The sequence below is a fragment of the Culex pipiens genome, unplaced genomic scaffold (assembly GCF_016801865.2).
Source record: "Culex pipiens pallens isolate TS unplaced genomic scaffold, TS_CPP_V2 Cpp_Un0004, whole genome shotgun sequence".
Taxonomy (NCBI): domain Eukaryota; kingdom Metazoa; phylum Arthropoda; class Insecta; order Diptera; family Culicidae; genus Culex; species Culex pipiens.
This window is the reverse complement of record NW_026292821.1, coordinates 271681-291168: the sequence shown is the minus strand read 5'-3', so window position 1 is coordinate 291168 and position 19488 is coordinate 271681. Positions and strand designations below refer to the sequence as shown.

The following is a 19488-nucleotide window of genomic DNA, read 5'->3' as shown; positions in this document are numbered from 1 at the left end:
ACCAAGTTGCTGAATTTGATTTCGCGCAGCCACCTTTTTCAGCGAAAAAATTCGCTGGTTTAGAGAAAAATTTCGCTGATATCAGCAAAACCAACCCAGCAAAATTCGGTCGCTGGTTTGGCGATCGATCCCCTTTCCGTGTGTAGATAACAAAATCGGTTGATTTTAATTTAAGAATATACATTGAAAGTTGAACTTGTCCGGATTTTATTTCCAACAGCTTATCTTGATTGACAACAATGCCGTCCGGAGAGCAACCCAAGAATGGAACCGAGGGGTCCACGACCAGTCCCACTGTGGCGATCTTATGTTGCAAATTCTTTTCTCTGTATCGTTGCAGAGCTAGCGGTTCAGTTGCTTTGCCATACGCTAACGAAGGAATTTTCTTCTCCAACGGCTTGATAATTAAGCCAAGCTTTTGTGTCCAGTCCCTTGTTCCGTTGTCGTTGATGTAGTATGTGTATAGCTCGTAGCAAACGCTGGCCGTGATTCGCACTTTACGGGCTTTTCTCCATAGTTCATCAGATTAATTAATCTTTGCCAAACTTAGGGCTTCCTCTGTGTTTAGGCAAACTCTAGCAGAATAGTAATCATACTCCTTCAAACTGGCCAAAGGGCCAACGAATCCATTCACCTCGGTTTGCCTATTTCGATCAAAAATACGGCGTACGTATTCGACGATTTCGTTGCGATCTTCGGCGACCTCGGTGTTGTCCCTGTTCTTAGCAGGATTCCACCTTGGTAGAACAGGTGGGAACTCAAACTTCTGCTCCTGCCTGGAGTCTGCTGAACCGGAGACATCATCTGTGCGATCGCGTGGACTCTTTCCTCGTCCTTTTACCGACTTGGCAAGAGCGGAATCGGGCAATTCTAAAATTAAAAAAAAAAAACTGTTAATTGAGTTAATATTTCAAATCATCTGTTGAAAACTACCACTTAAAAACAGATTCATGATTGCCTGACTGAGATTGTTGTCGACGTAGCTTGGGGACGATACGCTCCGCTGGCCACACAGATGTTTTATTGGAATTGGCTCGTAAAGAATGCTTGACTGATTCTTTGCGACCTTCCCCCATTGTTGTTTGACTTCCGTCCGGGTTAAGATGTCCAGCTCCTTCCTACTGAAAATATTAGTTAAATAATTAAACCATTGCTCAATATTTTCAAATGGATTTCCAGTTACTTGTGTATATAAACTAAACACGCACATTGATGTTTACACTCGAATCTTCCAGCGGGACACGTACACGAAATTTCCCAATTTCTAAATAATGTCGCGGTTGTAATGTTCACTTCCCTTGGGTGCTCCTTGGGATTCGAGGCGCGTAGACAGCTTCCAAACAGTTGCAGCTTGTTCCCGTCACGGCCGGTACAACCAACGATTAGAACGTGGTTGCTCTGATAGACTTGGTTTCCTTCAATCCAGGTCCGGCGGCTCTCCTGGGCATAATCGAATAGATCGACGATGTCAATGTTTACCACAACGGTGGAAATTGCAATGTCCTAGAAAAAAAAACCCGCATAAACGAGAACCTTAAAAAAACTTTGTGTTAAATGGTTTTCTCACCATTTCAGAGATCGTAACCACTATTTGAAAAATGGTAGCAAAACCTTAAAAATACCATATCGGAAATGGTACCCTACCATTTATCATAAAGTTCGACCATCTGAATTGAGGGTGGTTAGCAACGGTAACCTTAAAAATCCTCGAACAACGTTTCGTCAAATTACCATTTGTGTAATGGTAAAAATAAAGTAAATTTTCGCGAAAAAGCGACCTTTTTCTCTCGGTTTTTACTGTTTAAGAAATGGTTTTTAAATAGTATTTTAAGGTTTATCTTACAATTTTTAACCTTGCGTCTACTTTTTTAGAAAGGGTTTGTAAATGGTTTTTTAGGGTTTTTCTTGCTATTTTTACCTAGCGCTACTATTTTGGAAATAGTTTTCATATGGTTATTTAAGGTTTATCCTACATTTTTTCCCAGTTTCACTATTTCAGAAATAGTTTTCAAATGGTGAATTAAAGTTTATCATGCAAATTTACTACTTTTTGAGAAATAGTTTTGAAATAGTTTTTAAAAGTTTTTCTTACATTTTTTACCTACCTATTTTTTGAGAATTGTTCACTTTTTGACGGATGGTTCACAACAATAATCTTTGAACTTAAGCGGCGATGTCGATTCTGTTTAGTTGATCATACTGCCAAAATCGTCCAAACCTGAAAAAGTGAGAAGAAAAAACCACAAAGTATCAAGTTGAATATAATATTCAAATATCATATGTACTTATCTAATGATTCAGATTGATTGATGCCAATCGTTTGTTCGCTTGGTCGCATCCTCGGCGGAACAATATTGTCGACCGGCTGCCTGAAAAATCTCTTTTGATTACCGATCGATTTCTCCAGCACCAGCTGTTCCGTTTTTATCAAGTTCTCCACGGCGCTGAAATGATTAACAAGATAAATATAAACAAAATATCTGGTAAATCAAATGATTTGTTTGAAAAATATACCTGCGCGCAAAGCGTAAACAACAACCAGCCGCACAAACGTTTCACTTCAGACTGTTTTTTTTTTGCCTGCGCTTGCCTGCGCGAGAGCAGGTAACGGAGCGTAGCGAGAGAAGAGAAAAGAGAAGAGCGCGCAAGTTAAATTTAATTTTGCGTTGAATCCAAAATGTTGTCAACTACCTATTGTAAATTGATTTAGAAATACAAATATTTTTAAATAATTGAAATTAATAAACAGTAATTTAAGACAGGAGATTCTGCAATCTGCATTCAAAAGAGCTCTTATGTTAGTGAAGATTGCGTTTCCTTTGATGGTTGGCGTAAATTATGCGAAACCAAGAATAACGGAGGTTCTGAAACTCAATTTCGTCGGGGTAAACGCCCTATTTGTATAAAATATCACACTACACCTCCACATCACCGATTCCGTTGATGCTAGAGAACGGAACTGTAATTCCGCTGGTCAATCTAACCGATCTGACACTGTGCAATCAGCAGCTCGAAGAAGGGGTGCCTTTGCGAAAATCGTTTTCGATGGCAGAGAGCGGTCCAAACGAACTTACTAACTTCCGCTCATCACATTCGAAACATTCCGTCATCTGGGGCGAATCGGGACCCAGCGCTGAAACACTTACCGCCGGATCCTGCGACTTAATCTCGCCGACTTCTTTTCATCCACCTTGTTCTCTTCGCGACAGGAAGTTCTTCTGGAACATTCAAATCGTCATCATCCTTACCTTTGTAGTCTTCCACTTGGATGATCTCGTACAGATCGAGGCAGAAAAAGTTCTCATGTCGGTGATCTGCAGCAGAACACGACGCGAAACGTCCAGATTGAACATCAGTCCACCTTGGTGCTCGTCAACGGCGCTCACACAACCCAGTCAGATTTCCAGCCGGTTCTGCGGGATGAGCTTCGGCGCGGACAGATCAAAGTTCTTCCGCCCCATCTCTATAATCTTCAACACCTTCATATTCCGCTGGAAAAAAATGTTGTAGAACTGGATGTGTTCAGACTTCTGCTAGTTCCGTTTGTAGATGAACCGGATAGTGATCTTGTGTACGTCATTGTCGCGGTCAACTCGTCCGTCGCACGCTGTGCACCACCATAATCCTTCTTGTTGAACTTGTCCATATCTTGCTCCTTCAAGTCATTATGTTCAAGCAAAGCGAGAAAGACTTCATCTGCAGACTCTTGTCCGAGTTCTTTTCCAAGTACTCATCCACCAACGATCGCGACCTGTTGGAAACGTCCGTCCGCGAGGGTTCCAAAATTCCGTTGATCAAATCCAAACAGAATCGGAACCGCTCCTCGACGCCACCTACCCACCGCTCAAAGATGGCCATAATCGTCTTCACGTTGCCCTCGCCAAGATCGCCGCAAGCCAGCATATCTGCCAGCACCTTCTTCAAGTTCTCCCGACCGACCTCGTCACCCATATCGTACGAAGCTACAATCTCCAGCAGCACCTGCATCATCGACTGGAAGTACATCTTTTGCAGCTTGTCCGTCGTCATCGACGAATCGTACGCCAGCTGCCGAATGTAGTTGCACAGCGTCGGCGTGTCCGCAAAGCTGCAACAGAGCAACGTTATAGTAACAATTTAGAAAAATTCCCTGAAATACTCACGTCTTGATGTAGTTGCAAAATGCCATCAGATCCACCATGTACGCGTCCAGCTCGTCCGACTCGGTGTGCTGGAGGAACTCGAGCAGCGCTTGCCAGCAGATGGCCGTCTCGATGGTGAGGTTCTTCAGCGGGATCGTTTTGTCCTCCTCGCGCAGCCCGAGCATCGTTGTGGCGTCGTTGATGTCGTATTTATTGCGAGAAAATTGCTTAGTCAACGTCCCAGAGGCGCTCGAGGACGTACGGAATTGTCCGGTAGTTGCGATCCAGCGACGTTATGATCGCTTGGCGGACATTCGGCGATACGGGTTGTTTTGTGTTGTCGTCTCTTTTCAAGTTTTTTTGTCCAACTGTCAGTTGGTTCTGTTGCAGCGGTACGGGCGGACAGGGTTGGCAGAAATGTGATTCTGAACAGTAATCTGTAGCAATGTGACGGTAAATCTGCAAAGACGACTGAAGACGAAGATAAAAATCTGACTTTTTGCCTCGGTTAACCGTCAATTGGGTACTAAAGCCCTATGTCAATTTTTATGTACAACGCTTAAAAACACGATTCAAAACCATTTCTGATCACTTTTTTTCATTTCAATGCAAAAAAAATTTTTTACAAGACAACATTTTTTCGATGGATTAACTATGGCCCCTTGGAACGAGCTGTCAAGTAGGAGCTTTTCTGTCAAGAAGGACCGCGAGGCAAATTTTTCAAAATTGATTTAAAAATCCATTTTAAACTCTTTGTGGTCGTACAAAGGGTCATTGCACTCAGAAAAAAAAGCTTTATCGCTTTAAACAATAATATCAGCAATCTAAGCTTCATTTTAGGACCCAATTATTAGTTTGAATTTGACCAACCAACGTAATACAATAGGGTCCTAAAGCCCCATGTACATGTTTATGTACAATGGTAAAAAACACTATTAAAGATCATTTTTTCGATGGATCAACTATGGTCCCCTTGGAACAAGCTGTTAAGAAGGGCCGTGAAGTATTTTTTTAATTGATTTAAATTTTAAATCCTTTGCGGTTGCACAAAGTATCATTGTTCTCAGAAAAATAAGCTTTATCGTTGTGATTTATTGTTATGTATGCTTATGATGAATAATTGCGTATCAATTAAAGTGATAATAAGCTCAGTAAAATGTTCTTAAAAGTAAATTAACAATAAAAACATGATATAGATAAAAATTACTTCTTGATAAAAAAATAATGTCGAAAAATTGATATTTTACCAGGACAAGGAAATTTTCTCCAACTATTTAAACAAAATAAAATCAAAATATCATCTCATGATGCAGGCATAGACTAATCAAATACTGAACTATAGACTAATGGAGAACCCGCCGTCGAGCAGTTTTTGACAGTTCGCTCCATAAGAAATACATTGTAGAAAAAAGCAAAAACTGCTCGAATGGAAGTGCTCCATTAAGGCCTAAACACTACGAATATTTTTTTTTTTTTCAAAAAAAATGTGACGCATATAAGCTGTGAACCGCGTGAACCACTTTGTACCGCATCGGCTCACCCCTCTTCTGAAAGATAAGTTTGGCAGCACTGATTTTTTTATTTTGCTTTGTGCTATCTGCGCGCGCATCGATTTTGTTTTGAAAACAAAACAGCTGATTGAGAAATGTCATCTCAGAAGTTGCGTAGCAAACTAAAAATGATGACGTATTTATTAGTTTTGTAAGTTAGGTATATTTATTTAACTAACATCGCAATTAAATGGTGCGTGGCACAACAAGAAGCTAGCGCTCCGTTTAATTAGTCCAGTAAAGGTAGGTTGTTGACTTTTAAATTTGATTAATTCTAAATGTTAAGCTGTGCTCTTTTCAGTCATACTTTTGCGATTTGGCCATGATTCGGGTCACGGTGCGTTTTGCGTCCAGCGGATTACCACGTCGATTCCGTTAACGTAGTCAGTGAAGGATGCGCTGACCAATAAAGATTGAACATTCCGACTACGACCGGGCCAGCACCTCCAACCTGACAGAAGCGGTCAATGACGGCAAGCCGCCGCGCACGATGGTTCCGTCCAGGATGATCGAAGAAATGTTGTCATGTCTGGAGCAACATTTGAAATGGGCGGTACGACATTGCTCTTACGGTCTTTCGTCCCATTTAAACGCGTGTAATGAAAGGCCGTAAGAGCAATGTCGTACCGCCCATTTTAAATGTTGCTCCAGATGTGTGAGTGGGCTGGATGTCGAAGAAGATTGGCCAACGGAAAAAGGCTGAGAAGCAAAAGCTTCGCCAGATGGAGATCCGGAACCGGGATTCCCAGCTGCTGGAGCAGCCAAGCTGCGATTGCCAGAGCGTGCAGCGTTTGCCGATTTGTAGCAGGCAAAAGTGTATGCTCAAGACCGGGACAGCATCATCAAGCACGCCAGAGTGTTCCCCACCGGAATGCAGATGGATGAGGCGAAAGTGTCTGCAGTCGCTCGCATGTACCTGTCCGTTGATGGACGCTGTTTGCGTCGAATGTGAGCGTGGTGATCTTGGGATCACGGAGGGTGGATGTACAAGGATTGATTCTGCGATAATTTTCTGTGTGACGACCGCTTCCGTGTCCAAAAGTAAATACGCCACCATTCAGACCAAGGATCTGAGCATGTCGGTCCGCAGTCACAAAAACGGCCGCAAACGCCTGGTGCAGAATACACGGCGTACCGCAAAGCGTCCGATTACAAGTTGGCCGACACGGATTTGGACTCGGAGGAAGAGAATTCGGATGATGGCGACGAGGAGAAAGAATCCAGCAAGGAGGAAGCGGGCGACGTCAAGGTCGGCAAAAGCACCGGCTAGAAGGAGGGACGTGTTCTGCTCAAAAGTAACAGGTCACAAATTAGGTGGATTTCGTGTTGGTTTGTTTTTGTATCAAATGTCTCCAGGAGGAACGAACGCGATCGCGAGGATTATTTGAATAAAGATAAATAAATATATGTTTGAATATAATCATAAATAGTTTAATGTGGATCTGTAAATTATAGTAATATAGCAAATGAGAAGAAAAACTGCACAATTTTGCGAGCTTGCTAAGCGATTCGATCACAGCAACCTGTAACTGGTTCACTCACATGTGAACCGAATCAACGCTGCTGGCAATCTTGGGGCACGACTGGACTCTGTCCGATTTCATCGTCGAGTGGTCAGATAGTTCGGCACATTTAAGTGGCTCTTATTAATTTCTCGCCCATCCTTAAAAAATGCTTCTTCCGGATGAGGTCACCAAAAGGGCACCTTTTACATCAGAATTGCCGATTTTTTCTTTCTTTCTCGAAATTCCTCTTCGTCGAATTAAAGCACCTCTCAAACTTATACTGGTCTTTCTAAAACTAGCTAGCAACTGTCGACCAGAAAGATGCTGTTACGTGTTTTGTTGCCATGTATGAATATGTCCAGATAACGAATTGTGGGCGAGATCGTGAACCGCTTGCAGCAACACGATGATTTTTTCCACTGGCCATGTGCCATGATTAGGACCTACAGAAGGAACTAAAGAGTCTTGGCCAGGATTCGGCATTCAAGTTTTTTCCTCCTCTCGACTCCTAGATTTTCTAAACAAAACAAAGACAAAAAAACGCGAAACGTCAGAAGACCAACAGTGAAGCCAGTTCGTGACATTTCGTCATCTGTCATTTTTGAACCGGCCGTGCCGAGGGGTCATGAAAAGGTTGAGTCATGGTTCAGATCCTACTGTGTAATCTTTTATTAGTCTATGATGCAGGGTTTTCGAAAATGCACTTATAAGTGCCAATTTTGCAAATTAAAGTTGAATAAATAAATTAATAAGAGTTTTGCCCATCTGCTCAGATGTATGTTTCAAAATATGTTTTAAATCTAAATGAATTTTAAAGAATTCGTTGAAAACAATCTATAAAAAAGTATAATATTCAAATTTGCTCTTTGTTTTGCGGAAAAAAAAAATACAGAACGTAACTATTTTTCAAATAATTATTTTATTTTTCTATATGGTACATGCGTATCGAGATAAACCATTTGAACTTTAAAATAATCTTATGATATACGATAACCATTTCAGAAAACATATTTAAATAGTTTTACAAAGTCGTCAAGAAAAAAATCACCATTTCAAACTTTAAAATAACTCTATTACTTACGGTAACCATTTGACAAATAATCATCAAGGTCCGCCATTGGAACCATTTGAACTTTGAAATTACCGTATGATTTAGGGTAACCATTTGAGAAAACATCCGCAAATAATTTTTTATAGTTATCTAGAAAATTGTTTACCATTACAAACATTAAAATAACTCTATTACTTATGGTGACCATTTGACAAATAGTCATCAAGGTCCGCCAAATAACATTATTACAAATGGTGACCTTATCTCATAAGGTTTTTTTAAGTTCCTCACTAGAATCGATATAGTTTTCGTTTATCCGGGAACTCGCATAAACGAGAACCTTAAAAAAACTTTTTGTTAAATGGTTTACTCACCATTTCAGAGATCGAAACCACAATTTGAAAAATGGTAGGAAAACCTTAAAAATACCATATCGGAAATGGTACCCTACCATTTTTCATAAAGTTCGACCATCTGAGATGAGGGTGGTTAGCAACGGTAACCTTAAAAATCTCCGAACAACGTTTCGTCAGATTACCATTTGTGTAATGGTAAAAATAAAGTTAATTTTCGCGTGAAGCGACCTTTTTCCTCCGGTTTTTACTGTTTCAGAAATGGTTTTTAAATGGTATTTTAAGGTTTTTCTTACAATTTTTAACCTTGCTGCTACTGTTTTACAAATGGTTCGTAAATGTTTTTTTAGGGTTTTTCTTGCTATTTTTACCGAGCGCTACTATTTTAGAAATAGTTTTCACATGGTTATTTAAGGTTAATTCTATAATTTTCTCCAAGTTCCACTATTTGAGAAATAGTTTTCAAATGGTTTTAAATAGTTTCTCTAGCATTTTTTACCTACCTATTTTTTACAGAATTGTTCACTTTTTGACGGATGGTTCACAACAATAATATTAACATTGTTGGCTTTAATTCTAGTTGATTGCCGATTCTGTTCGGTTGATCATACTGCCAAAGTCGTCCAAACCTGAAAAAAAGAAGAAAAAAATCACAAAGTATCGAGTAGAATGTAACATTCAAATATGTGTACTTATCTGATGATTCAAATGATTTCCTTGATTAATGCCAATCGTGCGTTCGCTTCGATTTTGTTTTGTCGGTCGGCTGCCGCCGAATCCTCCAGCACCAGCTGTTCCGTTGTTTCAAGTTCTCCACGGCGCTGAAATGATCAACAAGAAAAATGTAAACAAAGTATCTGGTAAATCAAATGATTTGTTTGAAAATTATACCTGCGCACAAAACGTAGACAACAACCAGCCGCACAAACGTTTCACTTCAGACTGTTTTTGCCTGCGCCAGCCTGCAACGAGTGCAGGTAACGAGCATAGCGAGAGAAGAGAAACGAGAGAGCGCGCAAAGCAGAGTAATAATACTCTGCCTGGCGCGCTCTTTCGTTTCTCTTCTCTCGCTACGCTCGTTACCTGCTCTCGCAAATATGCCGTAAATCCAAAATTATCAACTGTTGAAAAATGATTGACAATTGAAATAAAGTAACAATTATCACAAACATGATATGCTTAAAATTAAATCGTCAACGAAACACAAAGAAATTGTAGCGCATCAAAAGGAACCGACATTTTCGAGCCTTTTTGTTCTTGAGCTCCTCAGTTTGTTTTCTCTTTTTGTTGGTATAGATTCTGTCAATTAAAGTTGGTAAAATTCGGATTGGCTTTCTTTGGCAGCTCAAATGTGGGTGAAATCCAGGGCTAAGTAAGCCAAATGATGTCCACCTAACTTGGTACTACTGGTGCAGCTGCACGACACTTCACTTCACCGAATAGTGAGTGCGTATGGTTCACAAACTCTCCGCCAAAGTTGTAATTCTTCGCTTTCATCAGCCCCACCATCGTTGAGTAGATCGTACACTTTTCCGGCAACTTAGTCAGACAAAATCTTGTTCCGGAAGTTGCCCAAATCCGACTCCAGCACAAACCCAACCCCTTATGAAGCTACAGACAAAAAAGATTGATTCTTTCATTTGAAAACAAAACTTAGTCAAATTTGGTAAACGCTTTTTGCAAATTCTAACTATTTTTCAAATGGGTATTTAATGTTTCTATATGGTAATCGTGAATCAATACGAACCATTTGAACTTAAAAATCACCTTATGATTTAGGGTAACCATTTGAGTAAACATCCTCAAATAGTTTTTTTAAAGTCATCAAGAAAATTGTTTACCATTACAAACATTAAAATAACTCTATTACTTATGGTAACCATTTGACAAATAGTTATAAAGGTCCGTCAAATAACATTATTACAAATGGTGACCATAACTCATAAGGTTATTTTAAGGTCCTCACTAGTATTCATATAGTTTTCGTTTATCCGGGAAATCATTTAAAACCATTTGTACTATGATTTTTATTAACGTGAAAATACCTGTTCCGCTTCCATTTTGCTGGGTTTTGGCCTGCCGAGAAAGAGGCAATAAATGTAAACAACTTATCATTTTCACTCCAAATTTGATATTTTTCTATTACTGAGATTATACATGAACATTTGAATGCAAAAAAGTGCAGTATTAAAAACTTTTCATTCATAAAAATTGATTTGAATTTGATGATTTTTCCAACAACACAAAAACACAACATTTTCAACCGCCGAAAAAACCTGAATATTTATCTTAATTCTTAGTTCTTCATGCATAGAAAGATAGTACGTAAGTTAATCTAGTTGTTTTCAACTAAAAGAATAATATTGATAGAAATTTTATATTGAAAAAACTCGATTCAAAAGTAGCTAAAATTTGCACTCGTTTTGTTTACCTTTTACACTTTTTCACACTCAGCCATTTGACAGCGCCTCGGCCCTATGTGGTAGATGCTTTGGTGGATTTTTGACAGTTCGAATTATTTCAAGAAAATCCACCGCGGTTAACCAAATCAAATTAACAAAAGCCCTCTAGATTGAACCAGTGCTTCCCATGAAATTAAAATGCGTGCCACAAATTGAAAAACAAACTTTTTTGCGCTTTGAAGTGAATGAATTAGTACAAATTTGAATTTTTGCCAGCCATTTTTTTCGATTCTGACACCTTATTGCGTGCGACCTATGGAATGTAAACTTTCTTCAAAGTTTATTAAAATTTGCCGTTGAATTCGACGTGCTCCTCTTTGGGGAACTGGGAAAGATTTATTTACTTTCTTTGCGTAACGGGACAACGACAGGAGCAGATCTAAGAAAAAATCCCCCCTCTCATTTAATGACTTTTTTTTTTGCTCATAACTTATTTTTATTAGGTCCTTTTAGGTGCTGTAACCAGGTTTGGACCGAGGATCAAAAGTACAAAAAATAATAAAAGAAAAATAAAAAAAACCGGAACTGATCTAGATTATCATTTTCTCGTGCCATGTGTCAGCAAGTGTGCGATCACGTCAATCTGTTCCTCGGGTGTCTTGCACTGCCTCAAGCGACCTCTGTATTCTCTGTAAATGGACCACAGCTCCGACTCGCTGTACAGCTTCGGTTCGCCTTGATCCGCCTTCGGGGTTGCACCGGCGCCGGCGCCAGTATTATCTGGACTTCTTCCTGCGGGACGAGGATGTTTTTCTTCCGTCCCGACGGACGGCACCGCTCCAGGTAGCGGAGGAAAATCCGCCGCGGTCAACGTGGCTCCTGCCGGAGTCTGTTTGTCCTTCTTCCATGCTGGCGGCTTCGGCTTGGACGCCTGCTGCCTCGACTGGATGAACTGCGCACGTTTGGGACAGCTGCGGTCCAGACCCTCGTGAGATCCAGAGCAGTTGACACACTTCTTGGCTTCCGTTTCTTCTGCTTTGCACTTTTCCGTGCTGTGGGCACCCCCACAGCTGCTGCACCTGGGCTTGAGATGGCAGTTACTGGTTCCGTGACCGAACTGCAAGCAGTTCTTGCACTGGGTCACGTGCGGTTCTTTGTTCCGGTAGGCCACCCACCGGACGACGACTGGTCCCACTTTCTTTACCTTGCTACTCAACTCCTTCAAACTGGTATGCCCCTTGGGGAAGAGCACGATGAAAGGCGTCTCATCGATGGCGGGAAGCTGCTGCTTCCGCCTGATGGCGTGTACTGCCAAGACGTCCAGCTGATGTTCCGTCTTGAGCAGCTCCTTGATGTAATCTGGTTCCGCGTTCGGGAGACCTCGCATTACTACCCGGTGCGGTCTCGCACTGCGCTTTCCGTGCGTGTAGAACTGCACCTTGTTCTTCTTCAGGTGGGCTTGCACCGTGTCGAAGTCGTCGCTCGAGAAGCACGTAATTTTGGTGCCGTACCGCGTCAGTTTGTGTTCCGGCTGGACATCACATGTCGACATCACCTTCGCAAGGCGGGCGAAACTCGTTTCTTTCACCACCAGCGGCGGCTGCTTCTTCTCCCCGGCCGACTTGCCGGGTGCTGGTACCACGGGGGTGGTTTTTTCTGCTGCTGGGTTCGCATTGTTGTTGTTGTTGCTCTTCTCCGCTAGCGGGCTGAACTTGTTGTTGCTGAGCAGTTTCTCCACTTCCTGGCCATTGCCGTCGTTGATCTCCTCCTTAGCCTTCCTGCGGTGAACCTTGATCACAGGACGAAATTCGCCCCCGTCCTCTCCTCCTCCTTCGGAGTCTTCCACCTCCATGCCCGTCGCCGCCTGCGTTTTGGGTTGGAACCCGTCCGGTTTCTCCCACACACTTTTCCTCAAGGCCGCGTTCCAGTAGTACAGCCTTCCATCCTCAGCCCTATGCTCTGTCTACTCACTCTCCGCCGTTGCGGCCGCCGCCATGGCCGTCGGCAAAAGTTAAAAAAAACACCGTCAAAAACGCGCTAAAAAGACACACGTCTGCTCTGAGCAAGCTGTCAAACTGGAATGGCATTTAATGACTTGCAGGCATTTTAGGATTTTTTTAGATTGAAGTAAGAAAACGGATTTAAATCGTATTGCATTTTTCACATCCAAATGAAAATTAAAAATCTTTCATATAAAAAACACATTAGAAATTGAAAAAGTGAACTTTTTTTGACTCATCTTTGATTTGCCAACCATTTCAAGTAATTTGTATCCGTAAAATCTGCGAGGAAAAACTAAACAATATTTCAACCAAAGAAAAAGTCATCCGCATGCTTGAGCACTGAGTTGAAAAACATCATCAAGAAAATTTGAATTGTAAAGCTATCTGAATCACAGATTGCTTGATATTTGTTTTTGAACACGAATTTTCTTGCAAAAAACAGAAGAAGAATACAAACGTAAACACTCAAAAAGAAGACTCTATCCAGTAGCCTGTCCCATTTTGAGGTCATGTCGAGGAATTTCAGGTGCTCACTTCTTAAATGGTAGATTATGATGTTAGGAACAATGTTTTCTTAGACAAGAAAAAATAATAAAATACTTTCTCGCACCCCCTAGTCGATTTACTGAAAAAAGTCACTTTTTTGAACAAATTTTCTAAAATCGCTTGGAATCAATACAAAAACTGTTTCGATCAGGTGTGTATTATCTTCAAACGATAGGTTTTTGTCCATAGATTAAGATGCACTATCAATATTGGACGAAAATTTAAGTTTTTGGACTCTCCCAGGCGGATTTGTGTCGAAAAAATCGCATTTTTTCGAAACTTTTTTCAGAAATGTTCATTTAATTTAGGGTAGCCTATTTTTTCCAGTGAAACCAATACGTGCAGCTTGTAGGAAATTTCATGACGAACATTTTTCCCTCTGAGAAAATGCAATTTCAACACTCCAGAGCCGAGATATTTGAGTTTTAGTGAGGAAAAAAGTGCCAATTTTCAAAATTTCTCAGAATTCTGAAGCAAGGCCTACTAATTACACGATGTAGCAAGCATATGTCTCAAAGGTCAGGGTATGCTTTTTATAGTAATTTTGGCCGCTGAATCCGAATCTGAAATCAAATTTCGTGCAAACAGTGATGTTTTGGAGCTACACCCTTTTGGAATGTTATTTGCGTGTTTAAGAGGCAGTTTTTGTAAATATTGCTCGGTTTGTTCTAGAGGTCGTATCGAGGTGCTCCGATTTGGATGAAACTTTCAGCGTTTGTTTGTCTATACATGAGATGAACTCATGCCAAATATGAGCCCTCTAAGACAAAGGGAAGTGGGGTAAAACGGGCATTGGAGTTTGAATTTTCCGAGGATTTCGAATATGACAAAAGTGAGACTAAACAACAGAACAATAACTAACGTTGTAAAATGTTTGTTATAGAAAAATCGAAAAACTATGAGAAAAACTGCGATTGGCCAAAAAAGTTATTACCGTAGGCTTATAGTCCATGAAATTCCCTAACTTGAACTAAAAGAGTATGGGTGTTGGAGGCTGTTGCAAAAATATATTGAGGTTTAAAAAAAAAAACAATTTTTAACAGTAATTTGCAAAAGCTATGAGAAAAAGTTAAACCAATCTTGGATGTCTATGGCTCATTTTGAAGTGCTTCAAAAGACCATTCAAATGCATCTAAGATAGTTGAAATTGATGAAGTTTTACTTAAATGCGAGCAATTTTAAGATTTTTTATGTATTTTGGACCTCAATCTTCAATGCCCGTTTTACCCCACTTCCCTTTGTCTTAGAGGGCTCATATTTGGCATGAGTTCATCTCATGTATAGACAAACAAACGCTGAAAGTTTCATCCAAATCGGAGCACCTCGATACGACCTTTAGAACAAACCGAGCAATATTTACAAAAACTGCCTCTTAAACACGCAAATAACATTCCAAAAGGGTGTAGCTCCAAAACATCACTGTTTGCACGAAATTTGATTTCAGATTCGGATTCAGCGGCCAAAATTACTATAAAAAGCATACCCTGACCTCTGAGACATATGCTTGCTACATCGTGTAATTAGTAGGCCTTGCTTCAGAATTCTGAGAAATTTTGAAAATTGGCACTTTTTTCCTCACTAAAACTCAAATATCTCGGCTCTGGAGTGTTGAAATTGCATTTTCTCAGAGGGAAAAATGTTCGCCATGAAATTTCCTACAAGCTGCACGTATTGGTTTCACTGGGAAAAATAGGCTACCCTGAATTAAATGAACATTTCTGAAAAAAGTTTCGAAAAAATGCGATTTTTTCGACACAAATCCGCCTGGGAGAGTCCAAAAACTTAAATTTTCGTCCAATATTGATAGTGCATCTTAATCTATGGACAAAAACCTATCGTTTGAAGATAATACACACCTGATCGAAACAGTTTTTGTATTGATTCCAAGCGATTTTAGAAAATTTGTTCAAAAAAGTGACTTTTTTCAGTAAATCGACTAGGGGGTGCGAGAAAGTATTTTATTATTTTTTCTTGTCTAAGAAAACATTGTTCCTAACATCATAATCTATCATTTAAGAAGTGAGCACCTGAAATTCCTCGACATGACCTCAAAATGGGACAGGCTACTATCCAGCCGTCCCGTCCCAGGCTGTGATGACAGCTGAATCGTATTCAATCGCGAAGCACTGTTTTTGTTGTGCTTTCGGATGTTCGTGTTTTGTGTGTGCAACCGTTTCCGGCGCTGGATGGAGATGGAGTTGGAGACGAAAGCGTCCAAGGCAGCGATGGCCATGAAGTTGAGGCCGCTGGACTACTCTGGAAGAATCCATCGGTGAGTGTTATTGCCGGCTCATCGAGTTTCTTGCCCATACTGAAAACGAGTTTCACGGAGAACTGTAACTGTGACGAACTGTTCGTCTATGCTGGATCAGGCGATCACCGCAGTTTCCGGAAGATCCGGCACCTGCGGGATGACGGCGGATCGGTGCTGTCGAAATTTGAGCTGGAATCTAAACAAACAGTCGTGTTGGCTAAACTATACGATCAGAGATGATGGACGCATGACGACTCGGTAAATTGAAATGATATTTTTTTATAATTTTTGCAAAACTATGTTAAATGGGAGAATTTTGAAGTGTATACATAAAGTCTATCCTGCTCATTCCTAATATGTATAAACAACAACTAGCGTAAGCAGGATTGATTCTTCGTTTATACTTAGAATTGGCCCGTTCGTTTGATTTGGAATTCAATGTATAAGTCAAAAATAATGTGTATTTTGTTCTGTACTTTGATTTCTGAAACTTAACAAATCTGACCCAAGATTTTATTTGTCTGCTTAATTGAAATATGTTATCGTCAATGAGTATTTCTTTATTTATTTGCAGAAAACAGCAACAATAGATCAACATAACTCAAGGATGAACTTCATTCAACCTAGAGAGGATATCACCATCAACTTATTGAACTCAGATAAGTAAACTTTATTATCATGCTGTAAACTAGATAATTTGCGGTTTGTTTTCTTTTTCAGCTTTAATCCTGAAGATCACCTCGGACCTGAAACGGTTTTTGAATCTCGCGAGTGAGCGGTGTCAACTGTGAAGCTTCAAATCAGCAAATTAACCAAATTAAGCAAAATCGGCTGCTGAAGGCTACTATCAAACCCGGGTCCATCCCACCAGACAGTCTCCTGGATGAGGTGTACAACCAAAATTTACGCCGTCGGGCCCTACGCTGCACGGGATGCCTCATTGAGGTGTGATTTTAAACAGCTAGAACAAGGTACATTTCACAACTTAACCATGCGAGCTACTCAACGATGGAGGGGCTGATAAAAGCGAAGAATTGCAACTTTAACGGAGAGCTGCACCAGTAGTACCAAGTTAGGTGGACATCATTTGGCTTACTTGGCCCTGGATTTCACCCACATTTGAGCTGCCAAAGAAAGCCAACCCTGAGTTTACCAATTTTAATTGACAGAATCTATACCAACAAAAAGAGAAAACCAGGCCCGTGATACTGACGTAGCTTGCTGGCTGAAGCCGCCACCAAATGTTTGGTGGCGCTGTTTCGGGATTAACATTTCAGAGGGTCACAAATCAAAATATAATAAATCTTATTTAATTTTTTTGGAAAAAAAGTCCTGTTGCTGCTCGAAATGATTCTTTTAATTGAAATAAACCAAAAATGCCACCAACAACAATATATGTCTAGCATCAGTTCTCAGGCAAAGCTTACCAGCAGGTGTCTTTTTAAAATCATCTGAAATGTATTTCGCAAATTCTAATTTGGCCAATTAACTTACAGATCATCATAATTTTAATTTTTATCTGCAATTTGAGGCGGTTGAACCAATATGTGAGCTCAACTATGTTGTTGGGAAACCTTAAGAGCGAGTCCACGAACAGGGCATAGTCCATTGTTAGGGACGTCGTGGAGCTCACCCACGAGGTGGTCACTCCAAATATATTGCATTTATTTCATAAGTTGATCCGTATGTGCATCCATATTCACGTGTATACACGATTCCTCTATGAATTTTATTTCAGTGTTTTTACAGCTGTCATCGCAAACGCGCGCACTGCTGATTGTTTACAAACAAAAAGAAATCCCTTAAATTTTGCTGTTCTCCGGCCACATTTTTTGGATTGCAAGGCACGCTATGTTGAATTCCGAGGAGTAATCGGGACGGGATACCAAGATCAGTAGAAACTGATCGAGCTGCTGGACGTGGACCCGCAGGAGACGGAAGACGACCGTGCGGTGGTGGTGTTGGACTACCAGAGGAAGGGCAAGCGCCCCGTCATCAAGACTACGACACGACAGACGTACTTTTTGCTCGTTCTGGTTGTTCCGGAGAAGCTCAAGCCAGGCGATGAGAGTGAACAAGGACTCGTACGTCGTACTTCATCCTGGACACTTCCGGCCGAGTATGACGCGCGCGTCAAGGCGATGGAGGTGGACGAACGGCCCACCGAGCACTACTCGGACATTGGCGGGTTGGACAAGCAAATCCAGGAACTAATTGAGGCCGTCGTGCTGCCGATGACGCACAAGGACATGTTCATGAACCTGGGAATTCATCCGCCGAAGGGAGTGCTGTACGCTGTCGGCTGGTACCTGTGTGGCGCAAACAAAGTCGACCTTCCTAAAGCTGGCCGACCCGCAGCTGGTGCAGATGTTCATCGGAGACAGTGCCAAGCTCGTCCGGAACGCGTTTGCACTAGCCAAGGAAAAGTCGCCGGCGATTACTTCCTGCACGCGATTACGCTGCAGACGCATCTAACTGTTTCATATTCAAGTTTTAAATGTATTTGACCTAATTTAGAGTTAAATGAGAGACGAACATTGAAGTTTCTTGGATTTTTTTTTATTTGTGGTGTCAGCCGTATTTTTTTGTATTGTTAAATATGATGAACAAAAACAATAATCATGGCGTACGGTTGTTATTTGCCGAATTTGTCATTTGTCTGACCATGTGCAGGAGCACCTTCGCTTGAACTCCATCCTCCGCTCCGTTCAAACATTTAGACTTGTAACCTTCGTAACCTCGTGGTCACTTCCAATCCACGGCAGCGACCGTGCCGTGACCTTCCGCTTTTCCCCCACGCTTCTCCCCGTTATCCGCCTTCGAACTGTCCGACTCAAAATCCTCACCCCCTTCCCCATTCTCGCTGCCAATGCTGTACGAATCCGACGAATCCGTCACGTCCTCCAGCTTCACCGGCACGGCTGTCGGCGAAAATTCCGCCCGAAATTCAGCCAACTCTTCAACACCGCCCACACAATCCCCGCAAATCTTCGTCACCATGTCCCAGCTGTTGATCTCAACCCCCAAACAATCCCGCACCGTTTGCACCTCATCCGCCACGCTCCCGCCGCCGCCCGGAAACAACTCGACCAACGCCGCCCCGCTATCCGCCTTCAAGCAGAACCGGCACACGTCCTCGTCTTCCTTGTCCTCCAGCCCGTTCTCGACGTAACTGTTGCAGTGCAGGTCTCGCGTCCGGAAGGCGTGCTGCGCGTCGACGCGTTCGGCACAGCCGGCGCATATCCGCACCGTCGAATCGACCTCCGGTGAAATCTGCGAAGGCGGAACGATTAGAAATGAAGCAAAAGATCGGAGGATTACTCACCCCAAGTCCGAGGCAGTCGATGGTCTTGTCGGCAATTTCTGGGTCGGAGCGCAGATCCGCACTGGGCTTCTGGCACAGATTGCTGGTGGATTGCGGGGTAGGTTGTTGGTTGCGGTTGTTGGTTGCGGTTGTTGGTTGCGAGGATCGGTTCCGCAAGTGAAAAAAAAACCTCAAGCTCGAAAAATATTGGAGCGGTGACAGTTTGAAAACGAAGGAAACAAACAAGTGACAGTTCATAACTGTCATTATCCACACTGAACAAAATGTTGTGCCGAATATCGTGCAGGTGAATAATATTTACCTATATTTACGATATTTACGGAATATTTACGGAAGTAAATCCAATGCGCTACGGATCAACCTTGTGCCCAACCCCGT

General features: G+C 41.6%; 4 protein-coding genes across 4 annotated transcripts in view; 2 read left to right on the top strand and 2 right to left on the bottom strand.

Annotated features, from left to right (window-relative positions):
- Positions 1-3172: 3172 nt before the first annotated feature.
- On the bottom strand, positions 3173-4584 carry LOC120431947 (uncharacterized). Its single transcript, XM_039597085.2, has 2 exons — positions 4143-4584; positions 3173-4087 (listed from the first exon to the last, which is right to left on the bottom strand). The coding sequence occupies exons 1-2, from the start codon at positions 4304-4306 to the stop codon at positions 3658-3660; spliced, it is 594 nt and encodes a 197-aa protein (XP_039453019.1). The 5' UTR covers positions 4307-4584; the 3' UTR covers positions 3173-3657.
- Positions 4585-6259: 1675 nt separating this feature from the next.
- Positions 6260-7732, top strand: LOC120431946 (uncharacterized). Its single transcript, XM_039597084.2, has one exon. It carries the CDS (start codon positions 6340-6342, stop codon positions 7057-7059), a length of 720 nt encoding a protein of 239 aa, XP_039453018.1. The 5' UTR covers positions 6260-6339; the 3' UTR covers positions 7060-7732.
- Positions 7733-15625: 7893 nt separating this feature from the next.
- Positions 15626-18292, top strand: LOC120431943 (probable 26S proteasome regulatory subunit 4). Its single transcript, XM_052711393.1, has 2 exons — positions 15626-16043; positions 16360-18292. Exon 2 carries the CDS (start codon positions 17927-17929, stop codon positions 18290-18292), a length of 366 nt encoding a protein of 121 aa, XP_052567353.1. The 5' UTR covers positions 15626-16043; positions 16360-17926.
- A 17-nt stretch (positions 18293-18309) lies between these two features.
- Positions 18310-19488, bottom strand: part of LOC120431944 (uncharacterized) — a 6319-nt gene continuing 5140 nt past the window's right edge. Inside the window, exon 2 of the mRNA XM_052711377.1 lies at positions 18310-19105. Within this exon, the coding sequence (XP_052567337.1) occupies positions 18531-19105 (575 nt within the window). The 3' untranslated portion in view covers positions 18310-18530. The remainder of the gene's footprint in view (positions 19106-19488) is intronic.

Bases quoted from the DNA above. Each gene is read 5' to 3' on its own strand.
- LOC120431947 (XM_039597085.2), bottom strand. From the start codon at position 4,306: ATGCTCGGGCTGCGCGAGGAGGACAAAACGATCCCGCTGAAGAACCTC. The intron at 4,088-4,142 runs GTGAGTATTTCA...GCTCTGTTGCAG, and splicing joins TTTTGCAACTACATCAAGAC to CTTTGCGGACACGCCGACGC.
- LOC120431946 (XM_039597084.2), top strand. From the start codon at position 6,340: ATGTCGAAGAAGATTGGCCAACGGAAAAAGGCTGAGAAGCAAAAGCTT.
- LOC120431943 (XM_052711393.1), top strand. From the start codon at position 17,927: ATGGAGGTGGACGAACGGCCCACCGAGCACTACTCGGACATTGGCGGG.